A 23,950-nucleotide genomic window follows, 5' to 3' on the forward strand; every position below is an offset into this window, starting at 1 on the left:
TCAGTTGGCTGAAAAGTGTGAACACAACCTAAGTAGAACTTAAAAGAAGTAAATGGAAAGATCGTGCATATCTCCTCAGGAGAAGGATACCAACTGTAAAGTTAAACATTCTGAAAACTTCTTTAACTTTGATATCTGGATTTTGAGAGGGGCAAACATACTCAAAAGTTACTCCACTCTGCAACACCTGACACAACATTGTCTGTTAGGTCACCCATGTATCACCCAACATGTTTTGCAGTCTGTACTCGTGTACTACTCCTCCACTGTAGTGAATCACCAACCTTTTTATCTTTATCCTCTTCCAGTTTCGATGAGCTTTCAGAACATCTTTTCATTTCAAGAAGATCTTCTTGAGCTTGATGGTACTTTTGGTGAAGACCAGTCACCTCCCGTTCCTTTGCTTCAAGCAGTGTATGCATACCTTCTTTCTCTTCTTTCAAGTGCAAAACTTCATTTCTCAGTTGCATGGCATCTAAGCACATGTTTTCCTTCTCTTGCATTACATCCTTCAGTTTGGATGACAAAACACTGACTTCACCCTCTAGTGATGACTGGAGCTTTTCGTATGTAGCCTTGGGTACCATCGCTTCATTAATTGCAGCTTTTTCTTCCAGTAATTCCTTCTGTAAGTTTCTTACTTCACTTTCCTTTCTGGTAAGCAGTGCTTTGAGCTCATTTATTTCTTCCTCCATTTCCTTTACAGTATTTCTGAGTGCATTCATCACCTGAAGGTGTTCAGTAATTGGCAAAGAGTTTTGTTTCTGAGCATCTAACAGTTGCTTTAGTTCTTCTGCTTCATCTAATATTTTTGTGTACTGGGATTTCATTTCCAATAACTCATTCTCTGCTTTGTATTTCAAAGAATTTGTTACCTGCATCAGTTTCTCATGTTCATCTCTAGGAATGTAGCCCAAATCTATATCATCTACAGTTTTTCTCTTCCTATAGTCCTCAAGCTCTGTTTGTGCTTCTTTGTACAACTGAGACAACTCACTAAGTTGTCTGTTGAGCTCGTCTATCATTCTCTGCATTGTATCTTTCATTTCTCCAGCTTCAGACCTAGATTCCAACTGTGTCTGATTTGTCAGCTTTTCCTGCAGCCTTTTAATTTCTTCTTGCCCTTCTTTGTATCTCTCAATCAACAAAGCTTTCTCTTGATTAATGTTATCAATAACTGAACAATACGAATTCTTCATTTCCTCACACTCATCCACAGACAACTTGCTTGCCACATTCTGCTCTCTTTCTTCAAACTTTTTCTGTAGCTCTCTCACTTTCTCTTTTTGTCTTTCACTTTCCTCCAACGCTCGCTTCAATTCTTGCTTAAGCATTTCAACTTCTTCGCATGTAACCTTCAACCTACTCAGATCAGAACTGGTTTCTTCACTTTCAGAGGAAACGAGACACAGCTTCATTTGTCTTTGTACATCCAAAACCTCTTTCCCAGATTCCTCATACCTGCTTTGAGCTTCTTGGAACCTCAGATTAAGATCAGAACCATTTTCTGAAATATCTGTGCTATTCAAATGACCTGTTTCTGGCACTCTAGACTGGACCCGAACTTCTATGTTCTTTCTTTTTGCTTCAGAATTCTCTGATTTGCTCTGTACATCCTTTAAGTCTTCCTGGAGGTACTTAATTTTTACTTCACTGGGGCTTGTCAACTTCTCTTGAATTTCCGTGGCATTTAACGTAGACTTCAGCTCCTGAGCCAAGAACTCATTTTGTCTATCTGCTGTTTGCTCAAACTCGATTTGTGTTGAATGGTAAGATTCTATGGTTGAATCCACTTCTTTAGGTGTTCTTTCCTGTGCAAAAGGAAACCCAAACAATTGCACAATAAAAACAAGTACATTATTATAATTTTTAGAACAGAGTGAGCAATGAAATCTTGCCACATTCTACAGAGACAGATAATTAAAGCACCATGTAAGAAACTTCTAGAAAAATTCAAAACCCAGCTGCTCCCATTTAGTCATCTACAGTGAGAGAAGGCAGTAAGTGCCAAGCTCATTTCAAAGTCTGGGCTGATCTCCATAAGCTAATAATCAAAGCTATGCAAATTAAAATTCTGCTAACACAACTGTTACCGACAGCTTTTAGAATGTTATTCAGTAATTGATGGGAAAAGTGAGAAGATCAAAACAATGATTTAATCCTTCGAGGCGGAGTGTTTCTACGATCTTACTACCACCAAGCTCATTAAATTATCTTCATGGTACATCTTTTTAAAAGGGTAAGCAACTCTTAGTTCTGCTAGCAGATTAAGAGAGCACTAGAACAGCACAAAAATATGCTACCTGTAATTTGTCCTGAAGCTCCTTATTGTGCAAGGTCAAAGAAGCAATTTTTGCTTGCATCAACAGAAGCAGATCTTGCTGGTCAGCTTCAGAACTCACATCCAGTAAACTATCAGCACCTTTTCAGAAAAAGAAAAAAAAAAAAAAAGCTTTCAAAAAGCTGAATTGCTAGCTACTAGTTATTCTAACCTTTCACATTAAACAGTTCGTTCTAATGACCCCTAAATGTAGTGAGCAAGCAAACTGTTCCTGCAGTCTTTCCTCAAAAATGTGTTATATCACCCAATAGAAGTAGACGGTTTTGGTGGGGAGCTGCTATTGAAATTACGAGACATTACTCCCAATACTTACTATGTCTCACATTCCAAGCAGAAAGGCACAGAGGATTTCTGACCAGGTTTCAACATTTCACAGCACTCAAAACACCTAATCAAATATGAAAATAACCACTAAATGTTACTGTATACCTGTTGTGCTGTCACTCCGTCTGTCTTTATTATCTCGATGCAAGGAGCTGAATTCTTCCTGCTGAGACACCAAAAGAAAATGCTTTCACAGAAGCAGATGTAAAGCTGAACAGTTCACCAAAGAGAAGTATAGACAGTACAGATCTTGCTGAATAAAGCCTGGCAAAGTCGGTTTCTTTTATTTCTGTGTCTTGTTTAACTGCAGCATGTAGCCAGCATTTCAAAATCTTCTAAAGCCATTCAAGTTCCATTGCCCAATTCTCATTAAATACTCATGAAATATGGGCAACTATCTCATAGATAGTTCAGAAGGCTGCAGCCTCTGTGATAAATAATAGCAATATATTGTCATGTATTAAAAAAAAAAAAAAAAATCTTCAATATGATAAGGCAAAGATCAGACAGAACACGCTCAACCATTTCCCTGATGTCTTTTGGTGAAAGGGTGTCTGCTTTTTGAATCACACAATGCCATGTCCTTCGCTGTTATTGTATTTAGGTAATGAGCTCTCACAGCATTAATACTGACTTTCATAACCACATTTTGAAATACTACCTAATTTATGACTAATTCTATTTGCATATTCAGTCAACATTAAAGTAATCCATGAATACCTTAACAATTACATTGGAATAGATTTGGATCCCTTTTTGTTCCTGAAACTCATCTAATTAATTCACAGGAGACTCGGCAGTCAGCAAAACAATTACTGAGATACCATACTTTCCTTCCCTAAACTTCATAAGAACAGAAAACTGATACCTTGCACACTTGATCAGCAAAGAAAGCCTGTCCTTTTCCAGTCATGGGAGTTGAAGTTGAAGAGAGTGGAGAGGACAAATCACTAAGCTGTAAAAGATTTTTATATAAATAGGTATGTATACATACGTGTACATATAACTACCTCTCTAACACCTGCCCATATATATACACAGACATTAAAGAGTACTTCTTCCTGCACTAACTAAAGCCATAACCTTTCTGTTAGTTTCAAAGAGCAGACCTAATTATTTAGTACTCTTCTGAGTCATTACTACATATACAGTGCAGCTGCTATATAGGTAACATTTCAGTTTAACTTAACTGAATTTTGATGGTATATAAATCTATTTAAGTATTTTACCTTCACATGTATTTATGCATATAACAGGTACATATATATGTGTCATTAAAATATACATAATTATTTACTTATGGAAGCCATTAAAACCAGGAGACCTTCACCTATAGATGGAAGAAGCAATTGTACAGTAAAATTTGTACAGTTCTATTTTAGACTATGCTGTATTTCCAGCAATTCTGCTCAGTTAACCTAACCACCGTGTGCTTTCATGGAGTTATTGTAATGTCAGGAAAAACACTCATGGTAAGACAGGCATATAAAACAACAGTGACAGGGCAAATCCAGCCCACATCATTCACAAAATGTTCAAAACGCTTTTCACCCCCTAAAAGCATCTCAAAATTGGTCTTTTCTTTACCTGAATAGGACTGATAGGAGGAGGTGGGGCTTTGCGTTTTTTTGGAGTTCCACTTCTTTCTGAACTTAATTTAGAGCCTTGATCATGCTGAAAGTTTCACCAGCCAGAAAAGGTAGGTTTGTTAGTTTGGTTAGTAAAGTCCGAGCAAGTTGTTTTATAAAAAAAGAAAAAAAAAATCCCACATTAATATCAACTTTAGCAGCTCATGCAGTGCTTAATTTTATTTTTTTTTCTATGTAAAGACTACACGTCTACTAATTCAAAGATATGGAACATGCCTGACAATAAGAATCTGCCCCCTTGTAATCCATGCTTCAGTGAAAACAAACAAGCTTTAGTGAAAAAGCAGAAGCTGACAATACGTTTAGCACTGGTGATCTGAAATACCTCCATTCACATAGTCTAGCCATGACACTCTTAGCAGCTGCTACCTTTCCTCTCCACCAACCTCTGCCTGAGCTCCCTGAAAAACCCACACCTCCGCTCAGAGAAGGAATGAAGCAATACCTTGCACCCTCACCCACTTTCCAGCCACCAGCAGATCTACAAGGTCTACTTACACTTTAAGATATGAAAATAAATTTTAAAAATGTAGGAAACTAATTTAAGGGCCTAGCTCTGCTGGGATTCTCAAAGGTGGGGGTCTCCAGTAAGGTGTAACCAAGGATAACCTTCAATTGCATGTTTTGGAAACAGGGAATTTTTCTAGCTCATCTTCTCTGCAGTTTAAAGAGGTACGGAGTCCAAAAGCCAAGCTCCTGCACTACACATGAGAAAACTGACATATCTTCCTGGCACACATGCTCACTGAGGGTGCTGGCTGCTGTTACAGAGAGAAACTAAGTCCAAAAGCAATGTCCTTGAAACTCTTTTCTTATATAAAAGTAAATAAAATCTTTCACATTATAGAGTAGTGAATGGTAGCACATCTCGCAGTGATGCTCCTAGTGCTTCTAGTCATGTTGATTATTGTTTATTCTTAAGTTACAAGTCTATATAGTTTGCATTTTTTTTAAACCAAAAGGACAAATACCTGCTTTGCTTTCGTCGGTGACTTTGTATCTGTGAAGCAGAAAATACATGGTATTAAGGACTGCTGTCAAAGAATGCTATTTGCCATTCCTAACCCACCTCTCATCTGTACTTCAAGCACCATAAACACTTCCTTTGTTTTTTGAATTCCTATCTGAAATTTGAGAAATATACTTTAATTTCCAAATTCAGTTTGAACCATATCCTTTCTCTGCTGCTTTTGGGTTTCTTATCAAGATAAAATTTGAAGGATTGTGACAACTCTTATTCTACTATAGTCTCGCACCATTCTTGCATATTAGTTTCTTGCTTTAGAAATCTTAGTTTGACCATAAAGCCCTCTGCCTGTGTTCTTTCTCTAACCCCTCTGCTGAGAAGCTATATGTTCCACTAACTCTTTCACATAATAAAAAAGGATCTGTTCCAAATTGTATGCAAGACTTCATGACATCGCTATATCAGCTTACCTTTTCTTTCTTCAAAACACCTCTTTTTGCCATGCTCGGTGCTTTTGCCCATGCTAAGTATTACCATCTATAGCAAAGACCACATTTTCCTGCTTTTGGGAAGCCTCAGCCTGAGGCCTGAAGGCAATTTTTGAAACTTTTCAGGCTACCTTATGAGGTAAATTTGTTCATTGCTAAACATACATGTAGCCAGTTCAAGAAGCGACATACTGCAGATCGGCATCTCTTACATACCCACATCATGAGATATCTTTGACGACAGGAGATCCTGAATCCCTGTATTCTCGGAGAGCCTGGAGTAATGCAGGGCATTCTGTCCAAAGACGTCTACTAAACTGACATCTGCACCTTTCCTAAGGAAGGCTTCCACCATGTTAACGCTACCAGCTTCACAAGCCATCATCAAACCAGTTCTGGACAAAACACACACAGAGTAAGGGTCAAGAGTGTACTCTAAGCAGCAGCCCATTATTTTCAGGAAGAAAACTTTAACAGCTATTGTGCAATAAGTCCAAGATTTTATCAACATGTGTATTGACACATAAATGTAACTGTTGTTTCTTACAAACACCTGACTGTCTCTCCTTGTCTTCCCCATACTCCCCAACCTTCCACAAAGACCAGACATTCTTTGCAAAATTCTCCAAACATTTCTAAAAATGGGCTTCTGAGGCTAAGAGTAGAGTCACAGATAGAGATAGCAGTAGGGTAAGGCAAGACTACCAAATCTTTCTGCCACACTCCAATTATAGATCTGCAAGTGGTGGTACAACGTGAAAGCATTTATTTCATTGCTGTTCTCCTTCCCATGTTGCTTTTAAGACAAAATAGACAACTAAAAATCCAAACAAATCTCAAAGCTCTTCAGTGAGACTGAGATATGAGTTTGACCTCAAATTCTGATCTACTCCCAGTTTAAAACCAACAAAACAAAAAGAGTGCATTAGAGCACAATTAACTCCCTTCTCCAGCTCAGGGCAGCTAGACAGTGCCAGATCCTAGAGTAAGAGTAGCATACAAAAGGAGAGTTCCTAACAGGTTGTGTCTTTTTCTCAGTTACTTGGAGGAGTTGTAAGACATGTGCAGAATAATTACAAACAAACAAACAAAACTCCATCTTTCAATCATGCTCTAATATTGTTTTCCTGCTTGGGCATATTTCTCCCTTCACAACACTAAAACATGCACAATAGTGTGGCCAAGTTCACTAGCAAACACATTCCTCAGAGCAGATATGAAACTGAAAAGTTACTGCAGTAATTCCTTATCTCCACTATTTGCTAGACATTAATACAATCATTCCACTGATGAATTAAATGTACTCCCTGTAACAGGTGAGCCCTGGAGAAATGATGGCTGTTATAGTGATGTGCTAAAAAGTAGTGCTGAGTGGCAACTGGGATAACACGTCCGGAGTCCCAGGGATGGTTTTAGATAACCAAAATAACTCAGTCTGGACAAGATAGGAAATTGGAGATGCCATTTTTGAAGGTTATCCTCTTTGTCTACCAGTAAGAAAGCATCTCCTTTTTCAGTAAAAACTTAATTAGTTTTGTGAATACAAGGTGCAACAGTATTCATGCTCCTTACCAGAAGGGAAGTCAGAAGTAAAATGGTATATTCCATGTTTTATCATTTTTTTCCTTCTACACAGAGTACTTTCTTAGAAAAGAAAATTTAAAAAAGCAAGTCTGCTCTATCCATGACAGAAACAACTTTATCCAGTTAAACCACTGTCAGTTGATTAGACAGTAAGAGAGTGAGGGGAATGCAGAGCTCCTCAATTAGGCAGCACCTCAGGTTCAAAGCACCAATGAGGCCATTCAAACCAAGTAAGATAACAAAGGGTTGTTTTTTGGGTTTTTTTTAGACAACTTAAAACAAAGTATGCTAATAGACTTTGGACTGACAAAACCAAGTTATGGCCCAGTCTTATCCTTTCAGGTGCTGCTGAAGAACAATATGAGCATTGTATCACATACAATAATCAAGATTGCTATCAGGTATAAGTGCGAAGTCTTCTCAGCATCCTGCTTTACCATAACAGTTTAACCAACTGTTTATACAACAGTCCATAATTTCCAAAGACTCCTGATCTTCATCAGTATCATCAAAACAAGTGCATTTTTCACTGCTAGGATGTTGCTTTTTAAAACCAGTTTTCTGACACATGCACTATACATTAATGGAACAAATCTCTAAATAGCACTTTTAAGACGACAGCGTCTCCACTATATAGGTCTACTGTATTTTTCTCTTGCTGCTGTGGCTGCATTATGGTAGGAAAAAAGAACCTTCCACTGATGTCAGCCCCAAGTAGTAGTCTGTGGATTTAAGTTGGAGAAACTCACTCATGCCAAGAAGAGAGCAGCATCTAAAACTGGGACACGTACAAAGTGATGTATGTGTGGGTAAAGTCCTACCAATCAGATTATTGGACGAATTATTTGAAAATGTGATTTACTGCTCTGGTAGCCCAAGGGAAGTCTTACAGGCACATCTAGTCTTGTAGTTGCATAGTTTGTTTCAACTTTGCCCTTTAGGCAAAATTCTGTAAATCTTCTCAAGATTCAGGATATGCTGTCTAGTACAGAAGGCATTATTTCACCTAACAACAACAATTTTGGGAAGGATTTGAGAAGAAAGCTTCATTTGACAGCCAGTCTTGGTGAAGAATTAGCATGTTAATCTGCTGTACCTTCCATTTTTATCCCTGGTGTTGATGTCTGCTCCATGATCCAGAAGGTATTTGCAGACTTCCATATGACCGTTTTGTACTGCAAGCAGCAGAGGTATGTTCCCATCCTAGGAATATATTTTGAGAAACAATGCACAATAATCCATCCACTTACAAATATCACTCTGAGATGAAAAGGTCAGCTATGAACTTTACTTCTATACAGCACAAACAAGCACAATCAGTACATCTTTATTGTGTACCATAGATGTAGCTGGGTTTACTTTAATTTTTTTATTGACCACTGGGGATACAAAGCAGTAGGAGCAGAGAAGCATTTTGCTGTTTGTATTCCCTTGGCTGTTTGTTTACTGCTATAACATGATTATTTTAGAACTACACAATACGTTTAAACAGCTTCACAACAAAAAAAGGTATTTTCAACTAAGTCCAAGGAAAAAATACAACATTTCATTTAGACTCAGAATAACTTAGTTGAAAGACACCTTCAGAGGTCATCTGGGGTTTCTTCCCCTTTACTCTCAACCTGAAGCTAGGGAACCTTCAAGTTATGGTACATTGCTCAGAGACTTGTCCAGTCAAGTTTTAAGTATTTCCAAAGGCAGAGACACCATGACATCTCTGGGTACCAGTTCCATGTTTAACTACCCTCATAGTGAGATTATTGTTTTCCTAGTACCTAACTGTAATTCCTCAATTAGGTGCACTCTGGCAGCTGCTTGTTATCATTCTGTCATGCACCTCTGAAGTTGGTCCACCTCCCTCTTTCCTATGATCAATTATGATGTAGCTGAGGACATCAAGATACTCCTACAGCCTTTTTTTCTCAAGACTGACCAAATCTTTTCCAAATTTAAAATGCACCTAATGAAATGTTAGGTCTAATCTCTGTGACAGATTTTTTTTATTAAAAAGATCACATAAAAAGGAAATAGATCCAAGTGAAAACCAAACAAACCATTTTAAATATTTGTATGCTTTTTTATTTTTTTTTAACTTGTGCCTCATTTGTGTCAGGTCCTCTCCCTTTATCACAGGGTTTTCTATCAGGCAGTTGCATCATTCCCAAAAACAGACCTAGCTGCTTGTAGACATTTCATGTAAGTGAATGTGGTGTCCCTGAGCCTTTAGACTGCACCAAGTATATTTTTTCTTTTCAGGCTTATCATACTCTGGCTGGGCTTTGTGAGTATTTCACAGCACTTGGCCACATAACAGGTCTTTTTGAAACCTACTGAAGTCAACGGAAAGACTTTAAAACACATTTTGGGTATATCAGAATTGATTCCAGCTACTTGTACCAATCCCTCAATTTAACAAACAGCAAATCCTGCCACTACTGTGCTGGATTGTGAAGTAGTTCCCCACCTCTGCTACAGCAAGCTGCAAAAGGAATTTCCTCCACTGAAGAAAGCCCAGAAGAAATATAAGCATAATGTTGCTTTTAACTGCTGCACCTGAGGTTGACTGGAGTGGAGGGTGGTAAAAGCTCTCAAGTATCTGAAGTATATAACAAGACAAGTGGTACGTACCAAATCTTTGACGTTAATTAGACATTTGTGTTCACACAGAAGTTGAACTGCCTGAAGACAACCACATGCAGCTAAAAAACAAACAAAGAAGCAGGAAAGTCCATTTAACTTCATTTTCAAAATTCGTGTTCCAGGCTTCCTCTTGCAATGCTGCAGCATTACAATGGGTTCAATGAAAAGAAATTAGATTGTATTTCTTTGTTCTAAGAAGGAAGGAGAGTATGACTAAAAAGATTAATAGCAAGTTGTATGCAGAAACATAACCAATATTCATGTCCAAATTAGTGTAAGAAAATACAATCTTTAAAGACTGAAATCAATATCGACCTAATCTAAAGTATTCCAATGGCTCTGCACTTGCAAGTGTACAAGTCAAGCTTGTTAGCTGTAATTAATGAAATTCGGTATTCACAGTATTTATCTAAAAAAATACCTGACATTTGAAAACCATAAGCTGGAGTCACTAGATTTATGTAATCATAACCTAAAGAGCTCCACCAGGCTGAAGAGTTAGGAATATCAAGAACAACAAAATAGATAGTACTAGCTTTCAATAAAGGAGTTACCTGCATAATGTAAAGCTGTTTTCCCAGAATTGTCTGTGCTGTCTGCTGGACATTTACTCTGCACAATTCAACAAGGACAGAGAAAAAAAAGTAGTTAGAGAGACACCAAGAAAATAAAACATGCTTGACACTAAGGACAGAGCACTGAACACCTTTAAAGAAAAGGTTTTATGAGCTACTCCAGAAAAGAACAATGAGAAAAGGTACAGCCTTCCTCTCTACCAATCTGGTCTCTCCTTTCTTGGTACCAGCTTATACTGAAGCTGTAAGAAATATTCATGGTGAGAGAGATATCCCTAAAAAATGTTATAGTTTTGGAAAAATTTAGATCAGGAAATAAAAAAAGGAAACTCTCTCTTGTGCCCCAGAAACACCTTTTTTTTTTTTTTTTTTTTTTTTTTTATATTACAGTAAAAGCTAAAGCAACCACAACCTAAAGCAATTAGTCTTGAAATATTTCTGTCAAGGCAATAAGGCTTAATTTGCATTTGTAAAAAACTAAAGCATCATCAATACAGTTATATTTTGTAGCATTATAAGCCACTAGCTCCTACTGATCAAACCAGACTTCAAAGTAACAAATAAATTTTTAAAAAGAATAAAATTTTAAATCTTTATCAAGATTTGTTTTGGTACAGAAGATCTTCCTTTTAGTTACAGCAGAAGAGAATAATAGAATCACTTAGGTTAGAAAAGACCTTCAGGGTCATCAAGTACTACCATAAAACTAACACTACCAAGTCCACCACTAAACCACGTCTCTAAGAGCCTCATCTACGCATCTTTTAAATGCCTCCAGGGATGGTGACTCCACCACTTCCCTGGGCAGCCTGTTCCAAAGCCTGACAACCCTTTCTGGGAATAAATTCTTCCTAATATCCAATCTAAACCTACCCTGGTGCAACTTCAGGCCATTTCCTCTTGCCCTATCACTTGCTACTCAGGAGACCAACACCCTCCATGTTACAACCTCCTTTCAGGTAGTTGTAGACAGCGATAAGGTCTCCCCTCAGCCTCCTTTTCTCCAGACTGAACAGCCCCAGTTCCCTCAGCCGCTCCTCATCAGACTTGTGCTCCAGGCCCCTCCCCAGCTTCATTGCTCTTATTTGAACACAAGAAGATATGAACCTGAAATAACAGGCTTCTAAAAAACAAACATTAGCTTCTGACTTTCAAATGTAGCACTGCCTCCAACACTTCTGTGGTTTTCTAGGAAAACAAGTTCACATAGATTACCAAATTCTGTTACAAAAAATGTCAAGATTCTGTCTGTGTAGAATAATTATTTAGCCTGTTTTAAATGGACTCTCGCATGTCAAGATTAGACATTACTCACACGTACAGTTTATATCATCAGGCTGGTCCATAGAAGCAAGGAAGCAATCCAAAGAGCATGAATTATTGGAGAATATTACCAATGGGTTTGCACTTATGAACATGCTTGGAAATCTGTATATCGTAATAAAATTAGCAAAATATTGATATCAACAAAATTACTCTGTGGTTGTAGCTCGTAAGCAAACGGGCAGCAGATATTTGCTGTTAAACACACATCTAATTTCTGAGTTGATCAGGCTGCTGCACGCGATACCATCAGTGGCAGCTTGATGTCACTGTTTATGCTGTAAATGCATTTGTGCTTGCAGTAGCGGATATTCACTATGAAATCCCGGAGAGCAGAGCCTCAGTGGTTAATGATAACCCTTTCCAGGTGTGCAGGAACAGGGCAGTCAGCTTGCAACGGGTATGGAGGCAGGAATCAGTGAAATTGGACCCAATGTCATCAGAGACTTCGACAGGGGTCAGTCACAGGACAATTGGAAAGCCATGAAGTGACCAGGGAAAAGCAATTTAGAAGTTGGGGTATGAGATCCAATCTGTACCACTGCACCCTGAGGGATTATTATTCATTATTTCATCAGTAGTCTGAGCTACAGTCTTACTATTAATTCCAAACTCCTAAAAATCTGTTCCATTCCTCTCATCACCATCAAACTCACCTGGCTTTCTGTAATGTAGCAGAGACCGACAATGTCTCTCCTTGCTTACTAATGCACATCTTCAGCCTCAACACCACAAGAGTCTTTCTTCATCTTCACTTCTGTTTCTCTCATTTTATTTCCCCATTCTTTCTACTCACTGAGCACCCACTGTCCTTTGCCTCATTTCACTGAGGATTCAAGTGTTTCCATATTTTAGCCTCAAAACTACTTCAGTTTCTTCTCCTTTTGACTTTAAACTTGACAGACATTTCTACAGTCAACAACAGACAGAAAGCATTCCAGTGGAACAATATCAGAATCTCCCCAGAACTGAAAAATCGTTTTCCCCTATTCCTCTTGACCCATCTACTTGCAAACCATCCAACCACACAGACAAAACACAGGAAATTAGACAGAAGCTCCAATCCGCTTGAAACCCAACCTTGCTGTATCAGATCAGCTGCACAGGGAAAGCTGTATAAGTGGACCACCCCCAGAAGATGCCACCACACTGCTTTCTATCATCCATTCACAGTGCTTAAAATGTCATAAAATTCAAGCACCTCACTTGATTGCAAGGAGATAGGACAACAGTATAGGAGTATGATGCAGATTGTTAGCAGGAAATGTGTGTAGAATCATAGAATGTCCTGAGTTGGAAGGGACCCACAAGGATCATCAGCTCCAACTCCTGTCCCTGCACAGGACAAGACCACAGTTCACACCACGTGTCTGAGGGGGTCGTACAATTGCGTCTTGAACATTGTCAGGTTTGGAGCTGTGACACCTCCCTGGGGAGCCTGTTCCAGTGCTCCAGCACCCTCTGGGGGAAGAACCTTTTCCTAATGTCCAACCTAAACCTCCCCTGGCACATCTTCCTGCTATTACCTCAAGTTCTGTCACTGGTCACCAGAGAAAAGAGATCAGCACCTGCCATTCCTCCTCCCCTTGTGAGGAAGCTGTAGGCCATGTCAATATCTAGTGGAACCAATCTAGAAGAACAAAAGGAAAACTTCTAATTTGATTTTCACTTTACCTGAAGCAACCTCTTAATGCAATCAGGGTGGCTGTTCTTTGCTGCAAGATGTAAAGCACTGTGTCCTAAATGAATAAAAAGCAAAGCAAATTAAGTATTCAACTACACTGAAACACAGGAATAAACTCTTCCATTAGAAAGGCAAAATTTTGAATTACCCATGTGATGTCTGTCACGGTACATGAAAAGTAACGGTCAAGAAAATAAAATAAAAACCTACATCAAGCAGAATGTATTTATGACAGATTGCCATTCAGGCAGGTAACTGAAAAATCTTAATGTCCAGCTTCATATATAGGAATGACACAAACATTGTGTCAGACTATACCTTAGCAGAAGCCAGTCTAAGATTCTGCAGTTATGTTTTGTTTCTTAAACCCCAGTTTTCCTATATTACTCAGTCTCCCTTGCAGAGAGATGTCTGTCAAGCGTCTTCATGATTTCTGCCATTTGGCAATGAAAAAGGAACCCAGCACCAAGAGCAAAATTCACCAGCTACCTCTACAGCAAATTTGTGTCCTCCATGGAGTGCATGTAGCAGAGGACTCAGAACACAGGACTACTGTGGTTTGTGTCTCACAGATTCCCTTTTCTGCTAATTTATTTAGAATCTGTAAGCTCATATTTAGCTATGCAATATAGTGATTTACTGACTATGGATTTATGAAGAAAGACTGCAGTCTCTCCTCTAGTTTGATTTACAGAACATCTGAAAAAAATAAAGAGGCCAAGATAGCAAAACAATAAATTATCCATGTAATTAAGAAGAAGCTAAGATTTAGTACTCAGTACAGACAGAGCCACTTGTGACAGTAGAATCTCACTGTAAATAATGTGAATATTACAGACAAGGCTTTCCTTAATGAACACTGGGTTGACACTCTGAGGTGAGAGCAGGCAACCTCTTATTATCCAAAACACTAATGAATTCTAAATCCTGAAGCAAGACGAGGTACAAATTTTGAATAATAGCGTGTATCATGTACATATATTCCCCTATCATTATGCGTAATCTAAATGCCGCTTCCAGCATCACAGACACTTCCTTATAGAGGCAAATCATTCTCATGTGTGACAGAAATTCCTTCAGGCTGCAATCAGTGGTCAAAACAGAACTCGTGAGCCCAACATTTACAGATCATTATTCCAGAGACAGAATGCTGACAGTTCATTCAGGTCACTCGGCTAGCCAGAGAAAATGCTGGGCACAGATTCCACAGACATGTCAACTGAAATCCATTAAGAAGGGTTTGTCAGTTTCAAATTCAGATCCCATCATTCTCCTAGTAGATTAGTAATTAAGGCATAGGACTTTTGAGGGCTGAAACAGCATACTTAATAGTTCTCAGCTTTGTTTTGGCTTGTATCAGCCCTTTTCACTGTGTCACAATTCTGAGCAAATGTCTTGCTGCAACTCCTGTATAGTTAATGGGGTTAACAGCTTGGCTACACATAAAAGCAACACCAAAGATCTTGACTGAACCTACAAAAAGCTTCAAATGAAGTTAACAAAAAGAGTTGGGTGAAATTATTTTTTTTTAATTTAAAAATAATATTTTTTTTAAAAAAGAGCGACTGTTTTGCATCTACAGTCCAGTATAAATGCTGTCATTTATAGTATATTAGGGCATAAGTTTTTTATGGCTTTAGAATCTAAATACTATACACAGAAAAGCAAGTATTCCTGAACGTGCAAGATTTACAACTGATTTTACTGCACAGTGTGTGGGGAAAAGCAGTGTTGTCAAATCCATAGTTGCACTAAGAGCTATATAGGCAAATTAAGTGTATTATGCTACATGTGTAGGTTCACAGAAGCTTACCTGCACCATCTTGGGCTGTCACATCTGCACCATGTGTCACCATGATCCTGAGGCACTCTGCATGCCCCTTCGTGGCTGCCAGGTGAAAACTGGAAGAGAGCATTTACATGTCACTTTTCTTTTAATAAGATCTCCTTTCTCTTTCATTCACAAACCAAGTACTGGCAAGTTCTCCCCTCCCCACCCCTTGATCTTCTGGCATCTCTCCACTGCCTCCCAAGAAGACAATAGCTCTGAAAGTGAGAAGGCATATCACAAAGCCTTTGTAGTCATACTTTCACACACGCTGCTGTCTCATTAACCCATGCCATATACATTATGCGCATCTAGTTGCACCTAGTTTTTAAACTAATGTCTCTGGCGATAATATATCCCCAAAGAATGTCTGGGCTTAGGGAATTAATGAAGAAAACATTCACAATGACTGACTTTGCTCTAGTCATTCTAGTCAATCCTGATTTCCCCCCATTTCTGTGGACAGAATTTAGTTCCTTTAAAAGGTGATTCAGCTCTTAAATTAAACTAAATCAAGTTGTGCTTTGGCACTGTTCTTTACAGAGCCCATCTTTCTTCTATGTAGAGGGGGAAAAAAAAAACCTTCAGTGCTCATGAATGCCACCTGAAGAAACCAAAGCTACTGGATACTTATGAGACTATGTTAGAGATCTATTTTTTCAACTTTTGGTTTTGCTTTTCACTTAAAGCACCTGCTTGTTTGAACAGTGGGAAATTGCGGAGGTTACAAACCACACCATGACAGGACACACTTAACAGCATCAATTATCCAAGATATAATTACAGAACAAATCAAAGAAGTTACATCGAATTAAAGCCTTTTCACAGCTGAAGGTTCATGTTTGACAACCTTGGTACCTCAGGATTCACAGAATCAGTTTTATACATGTGCTGCTAACTTAATTTTGCTGGGAAGCAAAAACAAAGGAAAAATCTTCTGAAAACGAGAAATTTATATCCTTCTCATGCATATTGTGCCACAATTGAGTCTCAAGATATTGTCGCAGTACAGGCAGGCATACTGCTTCCTCATGTGTCCTACTAATATCGGATATACAGATCTGTTTTCCAGCAGGACTAATGTGAAAAAACAACAACAACAAACCACAAATTCAAACCAAAACACTTCCAGTTACCATTAAATCGTGTGTGACAAGCTGAGGCCTTCATCAACATGCCCTAAACTGAAAAAGTCAGTATTCCCAGGATATTTTCTAATATCTCTTAAAGGAGACTTCCATTTTTAACATCATGCACTCCTGTGTTAATGGGGATTTTTCGCCTGGAATCTAAAGGGAACACCACGAATCATGTAGCCTCACCAACTTCTGTATTTAAGAATTTACATTTTGAACAACTGCTTCCTTTAAAATGTTAAAACTAACACTGAAAGTTCAGTCTGCTAACCAGGAAAACTGGGAATAACAGGCAGGAATGAAACATAATTCTGGCACGTAGTATGTGAACTGCAACGCTGTGTTTCTCTAAGCTGTAGCCTTCTTTGCAGCCTTCTTGAAAACAGCAGAGAAAAAGACCTACAGACATAATCTGGCAAAGGGTGGAAAATTCATCAAACCAGGAGATCTGCTGGAACAGAGCCCTGTATGAAGCGCAGCAACTACCCCACTTCCCACGAGGAGTCCTTCCACACTTTGCTGATTGCAAGCGGCAGACGGGCAGCACTTAACTTTTGAACCATGCTCTGCAAACATAAAAATATCCTGTGTGCTCATCCTAATGCTTACTATTGCCATAAACAAACTGAAGAGTTAACACTTCCAAGAGCATAAAAAGCACTGCTGCTGGCTGTTCTCTAGTCACTCAAAAACTCAAACTTTATGTACTTGGTGGCCAATGCAAAGTTGTGTAAACATTCCTCTTTAGAAGAGGAGGTTTCTCAGGCTCTGGGAAAATGTTTGGGGGAGGGATGCAAAAGCACTCTGACAAATTCCAACACCTCTAATTCAGCCAGCAACATACCAGCAAACACCAAAACACATTCAGATACATTTGTGTAGATACACAATACAGTTGAAGTCGCTTAAGTATTAGGAAGGCTGTGAAGCACGCACTTGGCTCACTTACATTTGACAATATTAATAAGAATAATAAATATGCAATTAATAATAACTTGGCTAAATCTGAGACACTGAGGTTTTATGGACAGACTGTGTAGGATGGTGCCAAATGCAACATGAATATGTAAGTGCAAAACAAGTTTTATTTAGGTAAAATCAGACTGCAGAGAAAGCATCAATGAAAGAAGAAAAATTTAACCCCTTTCAGGCTACACACCTATGAACAGAGCAGTGCCACCAATGCAAACAATTCCCATGGCAGTTCTCAACAAGGCACCTCACACGCAGATGTTTTGTTTTGTGCAGCCCAAAACGCTTTCAAGTAAGAAAGGCCTAATTAAAAATATTGCTTCTCTCCAACTGATGGGATGAAAGAAAGATCATCTGTAAGTTGTACTGGTGGTGTGAAGGATGAGAAAACATCTAAAAAGGATTTAAAGATCTAATGAAAACGAAAGTATAGAAGCTATTTGGAGAGTCTAGTGAAAAGAGAGGATGAAAAGGTTTAACTCTCAGTCATTTATACAGTGACCTAAGGCAGATAGTATTGGGCTGCTACAGCTCTCTTGCAGTTGCTTGTTGTGTCCCCTGCCTACACCCTTATACTGCTACCATCTCTCACGGAACACTGCAGTGAGTTTTTTTTCTTAAAAATCAAAAAGCAATTGGGAGGTGAATAGGGGATATGGCTAATTAGCTGCTAGTTTAATAAAATGAACTGGCTCACCAGGAGATCAGCCCTGCTCAAAAGAAGAATGACTCCAGACTGAGATAAACCTATTACAGTTATATTTAAATCAGAGTATTTACAGAGTGCTGGGCAAAAGCTTCCCCTTGAGGAGTAATTCTAACTGATTTTAAAGTTAACGGCCCCCACTTAAAAAAAGAAGAAAAAAAAAAGTTTTTGTAATAGATACTGATGGCTCCTGTGTAGCAAGAGAGTTTCGTGAAACAAATAATGTAGACATTCATTTCAATACAGAATAATTATTTACAAGCTACATAAATTTTCCTAACATATTTGAGGCAAAAGCTGCAGGTTTCCAAACACTGGAGTTCTCACCATCTGGAAGCCTTAAGCAGTGGTGCATTTTACTTGCATCTTTCACAAATAAACTACTCTTGATATGAAAGCAAACAACTTTTCCTCCCACTTCCTGGTTGTGCAATGACTTAGGCAAACAAAAACAAACTTGTAGGCTTGATTTGGATCAAGGGCCACACTGAGGGTTAGATTCTCAGTCAGCCTAAAATCCCATTACAACATAGTTCATTCTCCCTGCACAATAGATAAACCTGATATGACCACTTAGAGTCACATCTTGATACCCCAGTCTGAACTGGTTTGAGATAGACTTGTTTTATTGCTGTAAAACATTTCTATTCTTCCTGAGGGGTGGGATGGTATTTTATTATTGTCTTCAGACCTTTCAGCACAGCAGAGGAGCAGCTACCCTTCCCACTGGTTTTCTCATTGGATCCAGACATAAAGCAAGTCAGTATTTGAGGCCCATCTCTGCAGCAGCTGATAAAGACCAGTTGGTTCAAACAGCTTTTTCCTACTGGGAACAGGAATGGTCTCACAACCACTCAGTCCACTGCCCCTCATCCTGTTGCTGGGCATCACTGAAAGGAGTCTGGTGCCATCCCCTTGACACCTACCCTTGAGATATTTATAAACATTGATGAGGTGGCCTCTCAGCCTTCTCTTCTCCAGGCTGAACAGACCCAGCTCTCTCAGTCTCTCCTCATAAGAAAGGTGCTCAAAGTCCTCCCAGGTGAATATTTTCCTGACCAGAAATGTTACTCAAACAACATTTTCAAACACGCTGATACATGCTTTTTTATGCATACTTGGTGACTGAACAGAGTGGACAGCTGTGTATGACACTCCTGAGCTAGTTGTAAATAGCAGATTTATTATAGATAAGAGATGTCAACTGGGGAAGCACTTAAAACTGTCCTAAACAAGCCCATCCATCATCCAGAGCAAAGGACCTTTTCCACATTCTGTTTTAAAGTCAAGTGAGCAAGGAATGGAGACTTCTGCAATCAGTATCTGACAGACGGGGCACATAAAGCTGGTCTCTGCTAAAAGGCTGAGAATGAGTGTTTCCAGAAATTATTTAAATGCCAGACAGTCTAATTCAAACAGAAAAGGCGTGTAATTTTTACTTAGCTCACATACAACATTTCTTTACAAATCATTTCATCACTGGTAGAAGAACAGACTTAATCCACATTTAAAGGTTAGACTTGTGAAAATGGAGCTAAGTGAGCTTGCCATGGTAGTGTTAGCAATAAGATGTGGGTCTGCCATATCCAGGTTCTCTGCTTGACCATTTCAACAGCTACATCCTGTAAAACTGAGCACAATCCCCATACTGGATGTTATTTTGACAGCTGGCTTAAAACAACAGGGTGGTCCATATATCTACGGAAAATACCACAAAACTAGAATGGAACATGATAAAATCAGAAAAAATAAACCTGACGTCTTAATTTAAGACAGTAACCTTCTAACTAGGACATTTTCATCTGTGGAAAAAAAAAAGGTACGGAGAGGCAGAAAAATTACATCCAATCAGAGGACTCCCTTTCTGTTTGGCAAGGTCACACTCCAGAGTGTTTTTGGGGGCAGAATGAACATTCTCTGTAACACAGATTTTCTCCAGGGCCTGAAAGTAGTCTGACACATTATTTACCAAAATCCAAAGTAAATAAAGAACACAGTTGAATTATGGATTCTAAGTGAATACTGTATTTGCTATTTTCTATTATGACAGAGATGGAACAAAGTCAAACTTATATGCGAGCATTTAATACTATTGTTCTCTACCATTTTAATCTGAGTGCTCTGAAAAGTATTTTAAGTGCAAGAATGTTTGAAATACACTATGAACTCACATGCACTCATTGTCAAGGTTTATTTTGAGTAAAAACATCCCTCCCCGAAGCAGATCATTCTTCTTCATTTTCTAATATATGTCAACTCTTTGAGGACTTTGAAAAAGTCTGACTTGTCTGCCTACAGTTTGATGATTTACAGTTTCCTGACTGACCAATACTTCACACAAATAAACAAAATTGATAAATAAAGATACAGAGCAGCTTGGAGTTTTTGTAAGGCTGTTGTTTAAAAAAAAAAAAAAAAGGAAGATATTCAAGCTTTTCTGCTACCATTTCACACAGGCAAGCGATTTGCCAGCTATCTCAGTTGGGAAGAGACCCTTTGTGATAACCTGGCTGAATTTCTGTACTGATTTCAATAGTGTCTATAGTGATTTCCACAGACAATATTATCCCTCAAAACCCTAATTCCCACTCCAATAACAATAGCAAAACTACATATATTAGATTATATCTGTCTTTTGATTGTTTTTTTGCCACAGGTGGAGTGGTAGAAGTGTTAGGCTTGCCAGACACCTGGCCTAGAGGAGAAAGGGCTGTGGGTACCACCAGAGCAGCACATTCTGTGCATGAAGGAAGCACCTCCAGCCACTCAGAAGGAAGCCCAGTGTGATGTCCCTCGCATGTAACACGAGGACCAGTAATTAGAGAATATTACAGTTTACTTTTCTGTGAAAGGTTTGGGATTGTATAATCATAAAAGCAATGTACGGATTATGCCTCTATGACCAGCGCCTGCTCGGTTCTGCCTCTTCCTTGCATCAGCACAGATAGGTAGGTACCTGTGTGGCTGGTGAGCAGATACAGCGAACAAAACCAAAACTGCCTTCCAACTGTTTCATCACACAGTCACAGGGGCATGCACTCTGTCACTGTAATGAAGGAACAGGACCTAGAATTTCACCTTAAATGTGAAACCAAGGATGAAACTGTGAACATTTCCCTGTGAAAACCACTGGATCTTTATATTTCCCTAACCGCATTATCAAAAGACAGACACTCATTTGAAAAGATATGTCTTAGAAACAGCCAGTCATTTAATTACAGAGGAAATCTGGCTACCATTCAATATTGGCAAACGTATCTATAACAATCATCTTGAGGCATGTTACCAATTCTCAACTTGAGAATAAAAGTAGTCTTGCCTCTTTATTAACCAAGTTCCTCCTCATCTTTATTACCTGAGCATGAAAACAGCAGTGGTAATCGGCAGCAGAAGGACCAGTTTAGTTTATTCCCACACCGCTCCTGCTCTTGTGCCCTCTTGCTGCATTGTCCTGCTGCTTCGATGTGTGTCAGGGAACTGATTTCTTGGGTATATAAAGATCTGGGAACATGAGTTCCTTACATTTGCGATCCTTTAGCGAAAGGGCACAGCAGAACCAGCTGTACGGTGGAAACTGCATCAGCACTGAGAAAGGCAGACTACTCCTGGACATCGCCAGATAAATCCCCATGAAGATACATTTCAGTTACTACAGCCATTTCGATATCACAACTTCAGAGACAGACAAAAGACCATGATGGAACCATCCAGATGTTTGGCAAATCAGAGTGCCCAAATGGAAAATCAGACATGTATAGGTACCACTATCAATACTTACTAGGTTCTTTAGTTTTTGTTGTTGTTTGGTTGGGGTTTTTTAAGCAAATAAAAGCCACAGCTTCACACTACACCCATTTCACATCCTCTTGAGAAGAAATGTCATAAATGTGGCTTTTCATTAAATGCTAGCTGTCCACCTCATGACCCTGTCACATACAGGCATGCAGCCACAAAAGTGCAAAAATTAGCTTAGGAAAAACAGTTACAAGAAACACATTTTGTTTTCAAGCCAGAGCTGGCACCAGTACAAACTGAGAAAATTAAGTATTTTGAGTTTTAAGACATTCAATCAATGAGTTGCTGCTAACATCTTCTGGAGTGCAGGCAGGTCAAAGTTTTAAGAAGCTGACATAGGCAGGTAGGAGCTGTGGGAGATTTTTCCCCTCTCTCCCTTTAGCACCAGCAAAGCAAAGCAATGCACACAGCCTGTGTTCTTGTACCTTCTACTTATACACAAAATGGCATCTGCCCTCCCCAATGCACACAAAACCCTCAGGGAAAAACCCTACATGCCACTTCTGCATTAAAAAAACCCCAACAAACTCAGTTTTCATCCAAAGTCTCCAGTTTTGCCTCATAGGAGGTTTCAATCAAACACACCTCGAGGTATAGGACATTAATAAAAGGCAAGCCTGCTGAACGGCTGTTTTCTTAATAGGAAAGAAGCAATTGCATCATGCAACACAGGAGCTGGCAAGCTACAGACTCCTGATTTTAGTCTTCAAACTCAGCAAAAATATCCACCCAGCTGCTCTTCAGAGAGATTTCTGGGATCCTCAGAAGCTTTAGGTTTCTCATTCTTAGGTTGTGTTCCAGCCATTCCATTTTCAAACAGTTTTCTTTGGCAAAGTCTATTACCACAAACTCCATTACCACAAACTCCCACTTCTAGTCTGAAACATATAGACTTTTCCTCCATGTACCATTAACTGCAAACATAAGTGCTCACAATTCAGATTTATCATATGAAGTTTCCTGCAGAGTGTCCATTTTAAAGGCCCTCAATAACTAATGTCAGCAAATTGCAACAGAGATTCTGCCAAAAGCAAGCTTCAGGGCACTCCTAAGCATTGTCAGAAAGCAGTATTTCAAAACTTCAAACTTTTTTTTTTTTTCCTGTTGTATAGTAGGAAAACAAAGTACAACAAACAATGAAGTCTCAAAAAGCTTAAAGAGCCTAGCAATGAGAGCAGTGTTGCCCGTGCCTTTAAATCCAAGTTCAGAGGGATGGAGGAAGGCAAAGGAGTAGGGAAGAGCCCTTCTGAGAGTTTCTTTAAAAATGTATCCCACATCTAAAGCCCAAAGGGCTTTATACACAAGCCTTCTGGCAAAACATCTGTTCAGCATAGTCTGAAATCCCTGAGGGTGCCATGGATGTGCCCAGATCAACATAACTTCCTCCCTGAGTTCGGCAAAACCAGCTACTCATCTGCTGTGCTTTCTTGCAAGGCCAGAATAGAGTTCAAAGTTAAAATTAAGCCCAACAATGAAAGCAATGACTAGCATCTCCCTTGACCTTCATCATTCAACACAATCCGCTTGATATGTTTGCCTATGGGCCAGCAACCACCTTAGTACATGCGAAGTTATGAAATGAGAGCAAGGAAATCCCAAACCATGTTAGCATAACAAGAGGCCAGGAAAAGGCTGGAAAGACTGAGAACAACTGAATAAAAGTTAATCTAAAAAAAATATTTTTGTTGCATGAAAATCCAACGAGGCTTAAGAACTGCATATAGTGCTCCATGAACCCTATCCTTATGCATCATGAAGGATGTTGACAAAGGATAGCTCAGCGTTATGTGCTGCATTTGAAATTTCTGTACCTTTTACACTTACAATACGTGAGACCTTTTCAGATTTGAAGCAACAGAACTACTTGAATTTTTTTCATTGAACTGTATGACGTTACCTTCTCTTGCTTCAAAGAGGAATTGCAAACCAAATGCAATA

General features: G+C 38.9%; 1 protein-coding gene across 5 annotated transcripts in view; it reads right to left on the reverse strand.

The window, feature by feature from the left end:
* The window catches only part of RAI14 (retinoic acid induced 14), an 88,720-nt gene that overhangs the window by 4,572 nt on the left and 60,198 nt on the right, over window positions 1-23,950 (reverse strand). For 2 of the 5 annotated variants that reach the window (XM_065860607.2, XM_065860606.2), the window contains 12 exons: window positions 15,389-15,477; window positions 13,566-13,630; window positions 10,548-10,605; window positions 9,982-10,052; window positions 8,450-8,556; window positions 5,986-6,164; window positions 5,286-5,314; window positions 4,253-4,339; window positions 3,534-3,620; window positions 2,771-2,831; window positions 2,304-2,422; window positions 285-1,811 (listed from right to left, as the gene is read on the reverse strand). In XM_065860607.2, the coding sequence (XP_065716679.1) occupies window positions 285-1,811; window positions 2,304-2,422; window positions 2,771-2,831; window positions 3,534-3,620; window positions 4,253-4,339; window positions 5,286-5,314; window positions 5,986-6,164; window positions 8,450-8,556; window positions 9,982-10,052; window positions 10,548-10,605; window positions 13,566-13,630; window positions 15,389-15,477 (2,479 nt within the window). The remainder of the gene's footprint in view (window positions 1-284; window positions 1,812-2,303; window positions 2,423-2,770; window positions 2,832-3,533; window positions 3,621-4,252; window positions 4,340-5,285; window positions 5,315-5,985; window positions 6,165-8,449; window positions 8,557-9,981; window positions 10,053-10,547; window positions 10,606-13,565; window positions 13,631-15,388; window positions 15,478-23,950) is intronic. The other 3 variants (XM_065860608.2, XM_065860610.2, XM_065860609.2) reach the window with 3 other exon arrangements.

Source organism: Patagioenas fasciata, chromosome Z (genome assembly GCF_037038585.1).
Source record: "Patagioenas fasciata isolate bPatFas1 chromosome Z, bPatFas1.hap1, whole genome shotgun sequence".
Taxonomy (NCBI): domain Eukaryota; kingdom Metazoa; phylum Chordata; class Aves; order Columbiformes; family Columbidae; genus Patagioenas; species Patagioenas fasciata.